At 46.2% G+C, this 17,500-nt stretch overlaps 1 protein-coding gene across 2 annotated transcripts in view; it reads left to right on the top strand.

The window, feature by feature from the left end:
- LOC307235813 (rho guanine nucleotide exchange factor 9) overlaps window positions 1-12,228 on the top strand; it is a gene marked incomplete at its 3' end in the record, with an annotated part of 41,038 nt that extends 28,810 nt beyond the window's left edge. For both annotated transcript variants that reach the window (XM_080008033.1, XM_080008032.1), the window contains 7 exons: window positions 521-700; window positions 1,232-1,464; window positions 3,358-3,487; window positions 4,706-4,837; window positions 7,157-7,400; window positions 9,383-9,451; window positions 12,053-12,228. In XM_080008033.1, coding sequence (XP_079864159.1) covers window positions 521-700; window positions 1,232-1,464; window positions 3,358-3,487; window positions 4,706-4,837; window positions 7,157-7,400; window positions 9,383-9,451; window positions 12,053-12,228 — 1,164 coding nt within the window. The remainder of the gene's footprint in view (window positions 1-520; window positions 701-1,231; window positions 1,465-3,357; window positions 3,488-4,705; window positions 4,838-7,156; window positions 7,401-9,382; window positions 9,452-12,052) is intronic.
- Window positions 12,229-17,500: the final 5,272 nt, after the last annotated feature.

Genomic DNA, 17,500 nt, shown 5'->3' with positions numbered 1-17,500 from the left:
TTGAAAGAATGTATGATACAAACTCAGAAATAAAAAAATTAAGAATAATTTTTCATTCTGGAACGTCATTATATGCATTATATGCAACGTATGCATTGTAGGAGGTTCAATTGGCCTGTGCACTCCTGGGTTAATCATACCTCATAACTGTCATACCTTGCATATTGCAATTTATTCAATGATTATTCAAATTTTACAATAACAAATGATTCAGAAGGCGGACAGTATACCTAGTTGTTATATTTAAAATCATTTGGCCAGAAAATCATTTTCTGGCCACCGGCCTGCTACAGTGTGCTGCTACAGTACAGTGTTCTATTTCTGGTCCTTGGACTCCATCGTGGAAAAAAATGGCGTCTCCCTGTTAGCGTCTGAACACACTGAACACATGGTGTACGTGTATATGTGTGTGTGTGTGTGTGTGTGTGTGTGTGTGTGTGTGTGTGTGTGTGTGTGTGTGTGTGTGTGTGTGTGTGTGTGTGTGTGTGTGTGTGTGTGTGTGTGTGTGCGTGTGTCAAAGGGCTACCTCCGCCAGTGCAGGAAGCGCGTGGACATGTTCAACGATGACCAGCTGAAAGTGATCTTCGGGAACATCGAGGACATCTACCGCTTCCAGATGGGTTTCGTCAGAGACCTGGAGAAACAGTACAACACGGAGGAGCCGCACCTGTCTGAAATAGGACCCTGCTTCCTAGAACACGTGAGCTGGAGAGAGAGCGAGAGACACACACACACACACACACACACACACACACACACACACACGCAGTATTATGAGCTATTACATAACTGAATATATTAGTCACGTATTATTTAAAGACTCTCATACCACTGCTTTGTCAGACAAATACTTATTTAGGAGGCCAGCCCTGTGTTTAAAAAAAGTAAAATCAGGTTTTGAAAGAACTTCAGAAGTCAGAGGGTTGTTTAGCTTTTTTGACAAGTAGAAGACAATCCGGTTATATGGATCAGATTACCATTATTGTATAGCGTTCGAAATTGCAACCCTTTGTTTCACCATCCGGGTTCACCCTCGGACCCTGCCACCAACAATAGAAACACATAGGGGAGCACATACATCACAGAAATCTATCAAATTACTGTTTCTTATTAAGCAAAATAGATTTGGAAAAAATATCAAATATAGGATTTGTTTTTTACAAAATGATCTGACTTATTACCACTACAGTACACCATCTGACTTTTTCTTCTTTCCTCTTTGTCTCCGCAGCAAGACGGCTTCTGGATCTACTCGGAATACTGTAACAACCACCTGGACGCCTGCATGGAGCTGAGCAAGCTGATGCGGGACGGCCGCTACCAGCACTTCTTCGAGGCCTGCCGCCTCCTGCAGCAGATGATCGACATCGCTATCGACGGCTTCCTGCTGACGCCGGTCCAGAAGATCTGCAAATACCCTCTGCAGCTGGCCGAGCTGCTCAAATACACCGCACAGGAGCACAGGTAGGGGACGCTGTGCGCTCGCTCTGAAAAAAGGCAGCCTGCGTGCCATCCACTTGCGTGTAAATTATGCATGCATAGGCTGAATAGAACGGCTGTTTTATTTATTTATTTTTATTTATTTTTGTTTGTTTTTTTCATATCTTTGTGACAGTTTTATGACTAGGGCGCACTATTTGAAAATCCGTATTTTGATATCACTTAGCGACGAGAAATTTTGGCGGACATCGGCTCAAAGTTTGAAAGATAATAAAAGGGGCGATAACGGATTAAATGTGTTTCAGGTGGTTTAACGGTATTGATTCTGTGGGCAACATAGAGGACAACAAAGCAACCACGTGAACAACCGAACGAAAAACGAGCCAAAGGAGCTCTGGGTTGTGCACCTGGCTGTTTTTGGTCGTGAGTGGTACGCGGTTGTCGTACCGAGGACGCTTCAAACGTCCAGCCGCTCCATTTTCCACCCGGGCTTGTTTGTTTGGCAGTTGGGTTCCTTGCTCTGGCTCTGTGTCGGCCCTCGGCTCAACCTCGGTGCTGCCGGATATCCGTCCCGCCGCGCGGCCGGTCGGCCGGTCGGCGTGCGGAGCTCCATTTACCATGAAACCCCTTCTCCTCGCCCCCGCCGCCGAGACATCCACGTCTGTTTGGGTTTTTTTCGCACGAGCGTGCTTCAGCCGTCAGCCAGCTTCAGGTCATTCACGATCCGAGCGCTTGCCAGCCAGAGAGGGACACGTGCCAGCTTACCCAACTGGAGCTGCCAGATCACAGTGTTTAATTGTTAGGAGCTGCGGAGAATCCGCGAGATATATGACTGCTCTAGATACACACACACACACACACACACACACGCACGCACGCATCCACGCACACACAGGGTTTGTGAGCATGCACATGTACACGTGTGTGCACGCATTCACATACACATGAATTGTATCTCCCATAGCCAGGATTGGATTAGTAACACATCTAAGCCGGAAGGATAAGCCGCGCTCAGTTAACTTAGAAGTACTCCAAATTAACTGTGGAAAGACAGTGTGGCTGATTAGAATTAAATCACGGTATGTTATATTGACGCAGTTCCAGTCGACTTACCACCGTTCCTTGAGTTTACGACCCCCGTTTTTTAATGGGCTCTGCACTTTATTTCACCCTGTATCTGCATGTTTCCAACGCGTGGCCCTTCTCCAAATGCTTGCCTGCGCCTTTAATACCGCTGAAATGTCAGGTTCCCGGGGTAAAAATAGCTTTCGTAGTCACAGTGGGGAATTTCATTATTAGCCCTTTTTCTGTATTACCCGCACCAAGGTAAAAAAAAAAAAAAAGGACAGTAGCTATCATATGAAATACTATTTGTATAAGAAATCCCCAAACACTACAAGACTGCACATGATTGCAAATACTGTTTGAAACAGTTGAAAGGGATTCAGTGACATCATTTGCTGTTTCTTTATGCTGCTTTGATTCTCAACCTTTTTCATATCAAGCACCCTCAATTTCCTATTCGCATTTGGCCACTGACCCCACTTGATGACATTTCGAGAAGATAATATTATTTGTTGGATACGATTTAGTCCAAACCTGCATACCCGTCAATTCTGTAGTTTTTGGGGTTTTTTTCTGAGGACCCCCCCGGAAGCTCTTGAACGACCCTTATCGGTCCGCGAACCGCGCGTTGAGAACCGCCCCTTTATCCTGGTCACACGGTCCCGTTCCTTTACCGTTTCTTGTTTGGAATCGATCGCGATCCGCTCGTGATTCATCTCGCGGCCGGTCGGACGTTTCTGGGTTTCCAGGGATTTTCGGAAAAGGTCTCGAGAGAAAACGAATGGTGGTGGGGGTTTTGTCTAATCTGTGTAACCCCAGCGCTAACAAGGTGCTGCGCTGCCGTCTCCATAGCGACTACCGCTACGTGGCCGCAGCCCTGGCCGTCATGCGCAACGTCACTCAGCAGATCAACGAGCGGAAGAGGAGGCTGGAGAACATCGACAAGATCGCCCAGTGGCAGGCCTCGGTGCTGGACTGGGAGGTACGTCGTTGGGAAGCGTGCTTAATGTCGAGACGCGACAATATCTCCTTGTGAATTTAAAATGTTAAAGAAATTGGTTACGGCCGTGTAACTTCTTCTTGTTCTTAACCTCTATTTTGTATTTTCATGTTAAACTTTCTCTAACATCATCAGTTCTGCTTTATCCTACAAAATGGTATATAGTAATAAAGGGCAATATATCTATATAATATTAATATAGTGATATCAGACTAGACATCGTCTGAGATCTTGGTTGTCAGAATATTAGATTATATGATATATATTGAATATATTAATTTAATATAATAATAACATTATATAGTTCAATTATGTATTTAAGGCAGCATTACTCTCAATTGTCTTGCTTTTATAATATCCACATTATTAATGATCCTTCCTCAGATATTTCTTGTGTCTAAATATCTTATGAAATTACCACTAGTCATCCCCAAAAACCGCAAATATTATTGACAATAAATGGTCGTCATTTTCGGGGATTTGTCCGAAAAGTATTGTGATATTTAATCTTGTCAGTATCGCCCCGCCCCTATCCCAATTTAACAATAAATGTGATGTGTGTATTCATCTCTTATATTGGTGTGAAGAATTTGGTCATACTACAAAATACCTGGAAGGCGCGTCGTGTGATACTAAATTCCAGTCATTCGTAATGAGATGCACGTGCGTGAAACAACCAAATTGCGTAAATTTACACCTATAAATTTGTCACAGTGCGTGTACATTTGTGAGGTTAATTCCGACAAAAAAAGAGTAGAGAAGTTGAGATATAACGGGAAAGTCCGATGGGACATGGGGTGAGAAGAAAATACTCTTAACATCGTTAAACTGCTGCTGAATGAATCAGCGTTTAATGAGAACATGGTCGGCACTGGAGGCAGCGAGAGCAGACAGCTGAAATCACAATCCTAGCACTGTAACACACTACTCAATTCAAATGCATTTTTAACATGAAAATAGATAATAATGAAAAAAAAAAACAGGAATTCTTATCATTATGGGTATGATATATACAGGGCGCCGAGCAGGTGTACATTTCATCCGGGCATACAGAAACAATCCCAGCCACCAATAGATTCACGTCAATACGTTTGACTTTATTTTTCCATGGGTTTGTATCTTGATCTCCTGTGTGCGTGCGTGTGCGTGTGTGTGTGTGTGTGTGTGTGTGCATGTGTGCATGTGTGTGTGTCCATCTAGGGGGATGATATCCTGGACAGGAGCTCTGAGCTTATCTACACGGGGGAATTGTCGTGGATCTACCAGCCGTACGGGCGCAGTCAGCAGCGGGTATTCTTCCTCTTTGATCACCAGCTCGTACTCTGTAAGAAGGTGGGTCGGTCTCTCTCCCTCTCTCTCTCACGCTCTCTCTCTCCCTCTCTCTCTCTCTCTCTCTCTCTCTCTTTCCCTCTCTCTCTCGCTCTCTTTTTCCCTCCCTTTCTCTCTCTCTCTCTCTCTCTCTCTCTCTCTCTCTCGCTCGCTCTCTATCTCTCTCTTCTCTCACGGTGTAACTAGTGATGAACGGTCCGCTCCTTTTTTTGGAGTCGGTTCTGAGCAGCTGCTCTGTGTTTTTCGATTTCCGATCCAGTCGGTGTAGCGCACGGTGGGCGAGGGAGGACTTTCGTGAACGAAGAGCGAGAGTCATAAGAGTCGGTTCGGCTCCGGGTTGTGAATGGGATTCTCACAAGAACCGCTCAACTCCGTCAAAATAATTCATTTTGGTGGAATGCAAAGTGTAAATCAGTCACATTCAATTTGAATGACGACAGGTACCCTGGCTTTTGTTGTGTTGAACCTTAATTTAGTCCTCTGTTATTATCTTCTCTTTGGCCCGAGTGACTCCCAACTCGCGAGTCATTTAAAAGATTAGTTCACTACGGACAAATCGTTTGCAAGTCTTGCATCACTAAGTAGAACTCTCACAGACTCCTTCCTTATATTCTCTCTCTCTGTTTCTCTCTCTCTCTGTCCCTTTACAGACTTTTGCACTTTTAGCTTTTCACTCCCTCGGCTTGTGCTGTTGAAAGTTTCATTGTTTTCATTGTATTATTCAGGGATATTTTTAGATTTCAGTTATTTTCGGAGAACACTGGAGGAAAAAAAAAAACAACTCCCCACCCCCGAAACAATTCAAACTCTTTCCGCCTTCGTTCGAGGGCCGCAAATATATTACATAATGTGCGCGGCGGCCCCCTGGGCGAAAACCTGTCCAGACTCGCCTGTCACAAAATGAAGCCTGTGATAGTTTAGACCCTGATGCAGCGAGGCTGCGCATTCCTGTCAGAGAGATGTTTACGCTCGGCCAGATTCACCACAGACACCAAGGCAAAGACAGAACCGCATGCACGCACAGGCCAGCTGAAGAAGACTGACAAACTATACAAGTCTGTCTTTCCTTTTACCCAAGCCTCCCCCTGGTAGCAGCGCCGAACATCTCAGCGTGTCGGACCGCCACAACCTCTTATCTTATCTTATCTCATCTTATCTTGTAAATGTGAGCCTTCCTGTTTTCCTTCTGTTTCTTTCTTTCTTTCGGTCCAAGCAGGGGAGAGCTCCGAGACACTCTCGAAATCTAAGTCCCGCGTCTTTTGTGGTTTCCGCTTCCTCCTGCAGGAGTCTTGGTTCGACGTGTTCGGTGGTGCGGCCCTCGGGGCGTGTTCCGAGCGCGTTGCGGGTCGCCTTCCTTCCTGTGCTTTCATTTCTCTCTGATCAGCAGCGGGATAAGAGATGCATCTCTGCACGCCGACGGGAAGCTCGGTTTAGGGTTTTTCTCTTTTTGGCGTTGGAGTCACGAGAGGCAATTGTTACTGGCTATTGGATATTGTTGTATGTGGACTTTTGGGGCCTTATTCCTAAAAACATTATAAAGGTTGGATATCCTGTACATATTTGTACATATGGAGTTTTATCCCATTAACTAGTCAGCACACATATTTTACTAACTGTTCCCGTTGATGGCTCACGCTTTTGGATTTTTTATATTGTTTATTATGATAAAATATAATAAAATATGTTTTTTATTTTCGGGGTTTTGGACATTTGGAATGGGAATATGGTATCTCCTGGTATCTCCTTATAATGTATTTCAATTATCTCTGCTGACAACGAATACATCATCTCATCAAAGTTACTTGATTTTGCCTCATTTTGCATTTGTTGCATTCATTCTATGTGAAACTGCGGAAGCGCCATTTATCTAACAAAAACAAAATACAGCAACATTCAGTCACTTACAAAAAAACGTGTCACCGTAGTTGTCAGCGGGACCAGGAGATCATTCAAAAGGGTTCTCACCATATTGTTCACGTTTTCCAAACCCCGGAAATAGAGCCTGCTGATTTTTCAATCCAATTACTTCACCACCATAGCACACAATTCTTCCCACACTCCAAAAAAAAAAAGACATCTTCCTTTTCCAATGGTGAAGCATATGCGCCGAGGAGTTTTTTTGCGGCGAGAAGTGTGTGTAAAGGCTGTTTGGGTGTTTGTTTTGGTAGCAGATGGAGAGAGTTGCATAAGACAGACTCTCAGTACACCGAGGGAAAGGAGCCCACTCGCCTGACACCCTCAGAGGATCCGCTCACGCACGCACGCACACACACACAAACAAAAATCGTAAAAAGAAAATAATAATTATAATTTCCCCTGCAGGACCTGATTCGGCGGGACATCCTGTACTACAAGGGCCGCATCGACATGGACCGCTATGAGGTGAGGGACGCCATCGACGGGCGCGACGACGACTTCAACGTGAGCGTGAAGAACGCCTTCAAACTGTGCAACAAGGACAGCGAGGAGATGCACATCTTCCTGGCCAAGAAGCTGGAGGAGAAGATCCGCTGGCTGCGGGCCTTCCACGAGGAGAGGAAGATGGTGCAGGAGGACGAGAAAATCGGTTGGTCGCGCTCCTCTCCCTCTCTCTCTCTCTCTCTCTCTCTCTCTCTCTCTCTCTCTCTCTCTCTCTCTCTCTTTCTCTCCGCCGCCCTGTTTTTGGAAAGCACACTCATTCACAACGGGTTTGAGGCTTGATTTATATGCAAGAACACTGGGTTTGCTCACAGGAAACATTTAGCCGAACAACAAGTTCCCCTGAAAAACAACACTAAAAAATTCAGCGTGCTGTGAGTCGATTTGGTGTGAATGGAGTGGTTGCAATCTTGACATCTTAGTTGACAATTAATAATAATAATAATAATAATAATAATAATAATAATAATAATAATAATAATAATAATAATACATAGGGTCCAGTTTAGTCGTGTTGGGTGCATTTTGCAGTTTCCCGGGTTCTCTGAAACGCAGCACGATTTTTGGAGTTTACTTGAACGCAGCATGTGCTCCCCCCTAGCCGTCATCTCCTGGTTGCTCGTCTCGCGGAGCAACCACTATGCGGTCTACACGGCGCAACCCTCCTGCCTTGAAAACGACCGTCCGCGTTGGCCTGTAAACCGGAACTTCTCATCGCCACAACACAAGCGTGTTGTCTGCGGAAATAGAGCTGCACCTGTCAGTGACGGACAGGTGACCGCTTGGTGCCGTGTCGGGCAACCACGGCGCGGTGACGGAAACGTGTCCGGTTGCTGTTGCCGTCCGGGGCGGCAACGCGCGCGTGTGTGTGTGTGTCGTCACGACGCGGGACGTCTTTCTGTCATTATTTTTAGTTTTCCGTAGGTTTCGCGTCCATGAAACACATCGTGGACTCCTACAGTTTGTTCCTCGCGGCATCCTCGAATCCCGCAAAGTAAGGAGGGACACAACGTTCTACACGTATATAGGATGTATATCGTGTATTATAGCTGCAGGCAGCAATGCACGGGGTCCAAGTTAGTCAGTGTAATGTGTTTGACGAAACAACGTACGAGCCCCATTCGCAATACTACTGAAGAATATATGAAGGTTAATATTATAACAACCTACAATTCAAGATGACACACAACCAGGGCTTCATTTGTGCCGGACCTCCCTTGGTCCCGGCGCCTCTCCCCGTTGGATCCGGCACCTCCTCCTGAGACGTCAGTCACATACCGGTCAACCCTCGTGTTTTTTTGGGGGCGGGGGGGGGGGAGGGGATTTTCGGGATTCTCCCGTATTGGACCCCGCCGTCCTCCCGTTTAAATAATTTTCTCGGAAATCTCCCAGATTTCTAACCTTTCTTAAAAAATATATATATAACAATAATAATGTCTCCGTTGGGCGGTCTCTCTCTCTCTCTCTCTCTCTCTCTCTCTCTCTCTCTCTCTCTCTCTCTCTCTCTCTCTCTCTCTCTCTCTCTCAAAAACCTGTGATAACAGTGTTTTTTTCTTTTTTGTCGTAGCTGTATTTATTTTCCGCATTGAAGGAAACAAAAGAAAAAACCTGTTTGTCACGGGGAGACTTTCTCAAACACTCGTATTCCTTTACAATGATAGCAGGCAATCAAATAGTGACAATAAAAAAACCTAACAAGCAAAATGCATCTGATTTAAAAAAAAGGTAAATATTACCGATCATACAAATAATCATACAAAGTATTCGATATTAAGAATAATTTGCGGTTATTATATTATAAAATTGAATTGTCTTATTATCATAAACTGATGAGCGTAATAACATATTGATCATTGGAATATAGAACTTTAGGTTTAGTTCATTTGTTTCAAACCAGCTGAAGGAAATGCACATACTTAACGTTTTATTCATTGACGCATGTTTTTATTGGCTTAAAACTCCCCTTTAAATGTAGCTGGAAACAGGATTGTAGCATCCCAGGATTTTTACCAAATTATTCCAACTAACTCCAAGTTAATAATTGCGAGCGCCGCGATTTTGAAATGGGATTGGGTTTGACCTCGCCCACGCATTCCCGCGATAGCAAAAACATTTCCCCTCTTCGTCCAGGTTTTGAGATTTCAGAGTACCAGAAGCGGCAGGCGGCCATGACGGTGAGAAAAGTGACCAAACAGAAAGGTGAGGCAACAAGAAGATATCAGGTGATTTCCTTTTTTTCTTTCCCCTTGCTGGTCTGCTCTGTCTTCTCATCGCTGTTTACTCTCCCCTTACCTGCTTTCCTTTTTACTTCTCTTTACCTTGAACTCGCATACAACCTGTTTTAGGGCCGAGTCGCCTGGCGGTCAGCTCGCCTGGCGGTCAGCTCGACTAGCGTACCGTAGCGCTGAGGGGTCGCGGGCGATGTGTTCTGTTTCCTCTTGAGTTCGCGGACCAGGAAGTCTTTGACTGTCGTTGTTAAGCATCAATGAAAAGACAGAGGGCTGTTTGCATGAAGTAACGGGTTTGAAGGAACGCACCGGCGCTTCTGACGCGTGTCCCGCCAGCTCCTCCCTGTCCCTGACACTGTGCCGTGCGCCCGGGACCATCGTTTGGGATCTTGTTATTGTCCCGCTATCGAGCCGTCGGGGCGGCCATTTTGAGCTCGACGACGCGGGATGAACCGAGTTATTTTACGTCCCGGTTAAAAAAATCTTTAAATAAATAAATCCCAACACAGTCACTTTACGACTTAAAGTGTTGTTGTTGTTTTTTCCACTTAAATCTGTGTCGATGGAGTTGAACTCCCACTTAAGCGGGTTTTAACCTCGCGGGTTAATTGGAGCGACCTCGAACAAAAACAAAACAACGAGGCTGGCCGTTCCCCCCGCGACACACGCAGCGTTCGCCGAGGGGGTTGTTGTTTTCTTGACGCCCGTTTTGACATCAGTAATGAATGAGCGTACGCCTCATCATTTCCCTCGCCCACACTCACCTTGCCGGGGCGAGACGGGGCAAAAAGGCCCCCGCGCGTCAAAAACGCCGGTGCCCTTTGAGGAGTAGCCACGTTAGCATCGGGCGTAGGTGTACATTTGCCATTTTACGTTTAACCAATGTACTTGTTATTGTCAGTTTCATAATGAGCATGAGCGTCCTTGTGAGGTGTAAATTAACCGAATGACACTGCTGGAATGTTCTCTCTAACGTCAGGACCCCGGTAGATGTCTGTCACAAAGTGGTTGCTGTGTGTTTTCCTAAGTGCTGTATGTGTACATGGCTGGCACAAGGTGAAGTACTCTCTTGAATTTCAGATTCATTTATAGATTTCATCTTGAGAAAGAGGGCCATGTTGTATGGACATGGTTTGAGAATGATAAAGGTATATGCATTAGAGTTCTACTGTACCTAGAGCTAGCTACAGCGCAACAAGATGCCATGGCAACTGCTAACGCAGAATTGGAAAGCCGTCGTCATTTAGCATTAGCATTAGCATTAGCATTGGCGCCGGCGCATGCAGACGCCGTACAATCTGTTGTTGTTTTTTTTCTCCCCCCCACCCACCCGAGCCTTATCTTGACCATCCAAGATAAACAGGTTTCGCTAACCACCAAAAACAGTGTTGGTTTTTTTTTTTTTCTTTAAAAACCAATATCTCAACAAACAACACTGTTGTCTCATATTTGTATTTTTGTTTTTAACGCCCCCCCGAGATGCCATGGCAACTTTTTAATATTTCTCATCCAAATATTGATTGATCCAAGTTATTTGACTCCGCTGGCGTACAGTAGTTGTGATGCTTGTAGAAAGTAGACCTCCCACACCCCGAGACCGACAGCTTTTTTGTTGGATCTATTTTTGCCGCTCTTGTGTTTCTCGAGCCTCGACGGCGCTATCCAAACGACCCAGCCGTCGGCAAAAGAAACGCCGCCCGGACGCCGCCCGCTTCTGGCCTCGTCCCTTTGCTCCTTTGATGGCGGGCGTGTCTGGCGTTTCGGGCGTGGCGGGCGTTTGCCCGCGGCCGCCCCCTTGTTTGCCCACGGACGGGGTGTGTTTGAATGGCGCCTTTTAGCCTCCCTTGTGTCATTAATGGAGCTGAGTTCCCCGTTATGTCACCATTTCAGCCGCTGTCACGTCCACGTCCTCTGGGTTTGAACGCGCCAAGGAACGTTAACGCTCATCGTCTGCGTCCGTGCGCCTGTTTCTTTGTCTTGTTGTTGTTTTGTTATTGTTTTTTTTTTCCTTTCCGTTTGGCTTTCCTGTGGATGCATGATTCCATGTCGTGTGGTGGGTTCTTTTATGGCCCTTTCTTCCCCCCCGATGCAATGACTGACGATGTTTCCTCTTTTGCCGCCCTCCTCTTCCTCCTCCTCCTCCTCCCCCTCCTCCTCCTCCTCCTCCTCCTCCTCCTCTTTCTCCCCCTCCTCCTCCTCTTCCTCCTCCTCCTCCTCCTCCTCCTCCTCCTTCCCCACCTCCTCCTCTTCCTGTTCCTCTTCCTCCTCCCCCTCCTCCTCCCCCACCTCATCCTCTTCCTCCTCCTCCTCCTCCCCCTCCTCCCACTCTTCCCCCCTCCTCCTCCTCCTCCTCTTCCTCCTCCTCCTCCCTTTTCTTCCCCCTCCTCCTCCTCCTCCTCCCCCTCCTCCTCCTCTCCCCCCCTCCTCCTCCTCCTCCTCCTCTTCCTCCTCCCCCTCCTCCTCTCTCTGTCGCTTTGTGCCCTGCGCTGTTCCCCTGCTCAAATCCCCAAAACACCCCCCCCTCCTCCCCCCCCCCCCCCTGCTTCTGGCTCTCCTGCGCCGGTCTTCCCAGGTGTAAACCGGTGCACGCCCCCCTCGTACCCGCCCCCGCAGGACCCGCTGAGCGCGGGGCAGTACGAGGTGACGGAGGACACGGCACAAGGGGAGGTTTTTGAATTCAGTCAATCCAAAAGAGGCCAGGCTCCTTTCTGGCAAAATTTTAGTAGATTAGCTCCATTTAAGAAATAAAGAGACACGCGGACTCTTTCCGAAGGACCAGCTATTTTCTTAGAAGCACTAAAAACGTCGGATGATTACATCCCCCGTGATGAAGAAAAAAATATATATAAATATATATAAATATATATATATATATATATATTTATATATATAAAAATGAAAAAAAAACACACACACCTACACACACACCTACACGAGAGACTTTGAAGTTATTAAAGGACCAGTGTTCATTTTAAGTGAGATTGGAAGCACCAAGAGGACTGAAGACTTTGATTCCACACTTCCCGTATGTTAGCGGCATTCTTCTTTACCGTCGCGCTTTGTTCCCGGCCGAGTCGGCGCTCACAAACTCCTTCTCCCGCCCCTTTGGATCCTGCATCGTCACGACAACCGCGTCAACGTCATCTGAATGTCCAGGAGTTACAGAGATTGTGTTTTGGGTTTTGTTTTCTTTTTTTTGGGGGTTTTTTTTTTTTTGGTTTTTTTTTGTTTGTTTTTTTTTGTTTGTTTTTTTCCTTATGATTTCATTCCAAATCCATCCGGTCAAAGATTAAAGCGTCTTACAGAGGCGGAGCCGGGTCGAACCTCGTGGTGTGATCGGGTCCAGGAAGCTGAGATCTCGCCGTGCTGCTATGTGAGTGAGAGGGTGTGTGTGTGTGTGTGTGTGTGTGTGTGTGTGTGTGTGTTAGACGTGTGTGTGCGTGAGTATGCGTGTGCGTGTGTCGCGTTCTTCTGATGGGGGGGCAGAGCTCGGACAGCGGCGGGCGTCGACGTCACCTCACAGACTGACCGCAACACCAGGCCTTCGCCCCCTGACTCTTCCCTTTCTCCGTCACGTTCCTCTTTTCCTTCCCTCTCTCGCCCTCTCCCGCTTTCCCCGCCGCGCCCCCCCCCGCCTCGACGTCGGACCCCTCCCGTCCTCTCGGACGTCCGCCACCGCAGCCGAGATGAATCGATCGCCGCAAAAAAAGGCCGACAGAGCGTTCGAGCGCTTCTCGACGACCGTTTTTTTGTTTTTGTTTTTCTTCTTCCCTCTCGACAGGGCGTCCGCACCCCGTCCCCCGGTTGGGGGCCGGCGTTTTGCGCGTCTCACGGGTTGATCTCCGCCCGGCGTGCGCCCGAACCCCCGCGCCCTTCTTCCCAGACGCCCACGCCGGCTCCGCGTCGGCGCCAGGTTGGGTATTTGGAAATATCTCAGCCCTACCTCAGCGGGTTCACAGATCAGCGTGGGGATGACGCATCGGCCCCGGGAACCTCAAAACCCACGCGGGAGCGTGTGAGTCGAGTTTTTTCGAAAGAGCTTCCCCGCCCGGTCGACTTGTTGGCTCGCGCGCCGTTCTCACGCCGTGAAAAAAGACGAGCGCCCGCCCGGCGGCGGAGCGCGTTTGTTCTCGCGGGGGGAGCGCGGCGCAATCCTGCCATTCCAGATGACGGGAATGGAAAATACTTGCGCGCGGCGACGTGTCAGTAGCAGAAAGTCGTCAAAACGGGGCGGGGATAAAAAAGGCGAGGCGATGGGGGGGGACGTCGGGCGGAGCCCTTTCGCGGCCGCGGGTTCTCCCGCCGGCACATTCGGAGGCGACCTGTCTCTCTCTCTCTCTCTCTCTCTCTCTCTCGCTCTCTTCTGCTGCTCCCTTTCACACTTTCGTCCGGATCTGATATGGGCGATACCGCTGAGTGATTGAGCCGCAGAAGGTTTTGACAACAATGACACCCCACCCCCCCGGCCCACCACCACCACCCCCACCAAAGTGGCATATCCCATATCTCCGGAGCTCTAAAACAGAGGAATTGCACATTAAACGTAGAGAATAAAACTTTATCGGTTGACATAATTTACGAAAGGTGTTTGTTATTTTCTACAGTAGGAATGTTAAGAAGCATATCTGTCTATGGTTTGTGATCATATTTTGACCTCAAATGCAGAAGTACATTATTTTTGTGTTGAATTCTATCATCTAATGGACAGTAACATATACTGTATGACAACTTGTGCAATGTGATATACCATTATATATCCTCACTATTCACCGTGCTATGGAAGAGTTATATATATATCGTTATACAGTATGTCATTCGTTTGCCTTCTTATAGGCCTTATAACCTATTGGATCAACAAAAAAAAAACGAAAAAAAAAAAACAACCTTAGAATTGCTTTGTATGTTGTGTAATTTATCTTTTGTTTCAGTAAAGAAAGTTGAGAAATGGTGAGTTGGTTGGTTGGTGGTGTCCGCAGAGGTGAGTCCCGTCGAGACGCGTCGAGGGGGATAAACCCCCCCTCATCTGGCACCGATACGGTTCCCAGGCCAAAAAACCTCAGGTCCAGTGCACAGCCCCGCCCCCTCACACACACACACACACACACACACACAGATGCATGCCCACGCGCACACACGCACACACACACTAACTACACACATAAACACGTAGCTGGCACACACACACACACACACACACACACATACACACACACACACACACACACACACACACACACAACAGGAGCGCCCGGCGCTTACCGGCCCGTTCTCCGTGCTGCGGAGAAGAGAGATGCGATCTAACAGTGCCTTCCAGCATTCCACTAGTGATTATCTATTCAGTTTTCGTTGGCAGATTTGAATTAGTCATGTGTTTTCCCCTCGGTGTGGGACTTGCATCTCTCTCTCTCTCTCTCTCTCTCTCTCTCTCTCTCTCTCTCTCTCTCTCTCTCTCTCTCCCTCTCTCTCCCTCGCGCTCTCTCTCTCTCACTCGTTCTCTTTCTCTGACTGGGAATTCTACTCTTCCAGTGCATGCGATCCAACACAAAAACAACACGGAAAACAGCAACATCTCAATCAGGCCTTTTCCCTATGAGTATATACTGTATATACAGTATATATATATATAAAACAGTATATATATACAGTATATACTGCGCGGTCTGACCTGAAGCAGAGTCTACACTTCATGTGACATCGGAGTAATACGTTGTTGTCGCACAACAAATCGACTCCACACGTGTTCCGACCTTCAGAACTTACTTCCTTTTTGACATATTTAGCGGTTCTGTGCGATGCGATGCCGAGAGATTCCACGACGTACCGGCTCTCCACTGAGGGTTTTTCATCGCCCACACGCTGTCCTCATTTTAGAGATCAACACACAAGTATGTATGCATACTATTTCTGGTGAGTTGCTCAAACCCGAAGGAACAGTTATGTCTATTTTACACTTAGCAGCTACACACTGTAAATACTGTAAAAAAGAACAGATCATATATTTGGATATTAGTATTTTGCGTTGGAGGCGAATGTCGTGCCGGTTCTAGCGTGCGGTAGCCCATCAGTACCAGATAGATGCATGCTCGTGGCATCCCAATATTTTGCATGAGATTTAAGACGACTCTTTAAACAGATTGTTTTGCGTCATTTACTGGGAAAACATGCTTAACCCACACGGTCCAAAAAGAAAAAAACACATCGATTCGTGAACCTGCGCCATCTCACTCACAGGGAGGGGGGGGGGGGGTTCTTTTCTGTTACCACCTGTACTTTGATCACTGTTATGTAGAGGCTGTAACTTGCAATCTTATATGTTTATTTATTGTCAAATGGGTCATATTATCAAGGAATCCCATGCTGAATGAATGAAGCAGAATGAGATGACAAAGCTCTGATGCTACCATCTTGTCCATATATATATATATATATATATATATATATATATATATATATATATATATATATATATAATGGGTACATTCGTTTAATATTAAGTTTGAGTGCAACCTACGCTGTCACATGTGCCAATACTGGTTTATTTGTGGAATGCCATTCACTTGCTGTGGCTAAACGGGTATCATTTTTCTATGGAAACAGTGAACCAAATAGGAGCCAACGCTGATCACCGGTGTTTGCGTATAGATTTGTACTCAAGCAGAGAAGCTGACGCAATGAGGAAAATCTCTTGGGATTGATCAGAAAAAAAAATAAAATAAAATCAACATTATGCTGAAGACACTCGTACGCAAGACTTTGTCGCAGTTCATATTATGCTCGATTCTCGCCGATATGCATACAGTATCAATGGTTCTTTAAAGTACAATGGATTGACACGACCAATCAATTTCTCACTCTCATTTAAGGGGTCTAGCATCACAATTTACATTGTTTTTTTTGTTATTATACTATGAAAATTATGTTTCGTTTTTTTTTGTTGTTTTGGGGTTTTTTTTGGTACATGATAACATGTCCGACCCAGTACCTAGAACCGGGGCCAAAAAAACTGAATTTAATTTAACGCAAGGCGAGTCTTCCTGCTTTGATTAACGAATCACTCAAATATAGATGATTTCATTTCTACAGATCTTTTTTACTTCACCACGGTTCGGACCAGGAGGCACATTAACCGGTTATCACATTCATAAAAACAACCTTAGCCAAGAGACATCTTTGAATTAGTTATGTGTTGTGAGTACAATGGACTCTCGCGAGACAAACACTAACACCGTGGTTCTGAACGACAGCAAGGTAATAAGCCCCACCCATTGTATATTACCATCTGGTTGAAGGCTTATATTTTGACCACAAGAGAACATTTACTGACGATGTTCATCCTTTAGGAAATGTCACCATATGCAAATATTTGTATTTTTATTTCTTGTTGGCCTTTTTTTTTTTTTTTTTTTTTTTTTTTTCCAGTTTTAATTATTTGTTGTAGAAATTACAAACCTGAAGAATATTGTCTATTCAATCCAGATACTGTGAATGGGAGAGTGGAGATGTCTACTGTATGTACATTATATGTTTTGATGTAATCAAAAGCACTGGGAATATGTTGTATTTCGCTGTAAAAAAAAATTTAAACCATATCTGATATAGCTGTACTTTTGTTGAAAATAAACCTCTATATAATACAGAACCGTGCCTGTAGATGCCATAGAATCAGAGAGCACGTGGCGGCAGTGGACATCCCGTTGTTTCACACGTCATCTCTCTCCCAAATTTGTCCCCAGCTACAACGAGCGATGGCTAAAAGCCTGAGACGAGTGGGGGCAACCGCCGGGACTTTAAAACTCCCTAAATATCCTCGGACTGGCGTTCACGCAAAATTTCAGTGCCCCGCCGACATAAAACGGTCGACGATCGAAGCAAAGAAGTCGGTTGAGGAGGCCGCTAACTGATCCAGCTCCTTTTCATTCATCCATTTTCATGACCGCCTCCTGTTCAGGGCTGCAGAGAAAACCTATGGGCGATAAGGCCAACCTGCATCTATTAGAGGGAGCACTCCCGTACCGAGAGG

This window comes from Zeus faber, assembly GCF_960531495.2.
Source record: "Zeus faber genome assembly, chromosome: 10".
Classification (NCBI taxonomy): domain Eukaryota; kingdom Metazoa; phylum Chordata; class Actinopteri; order Zeiformes; family Zeidae; genus Zeus; species Zeus faber.
Note: the sequence above shows the minus strand (reverse complement) of the source record. Positions and strands in the feature narration are given on the sequence as shown.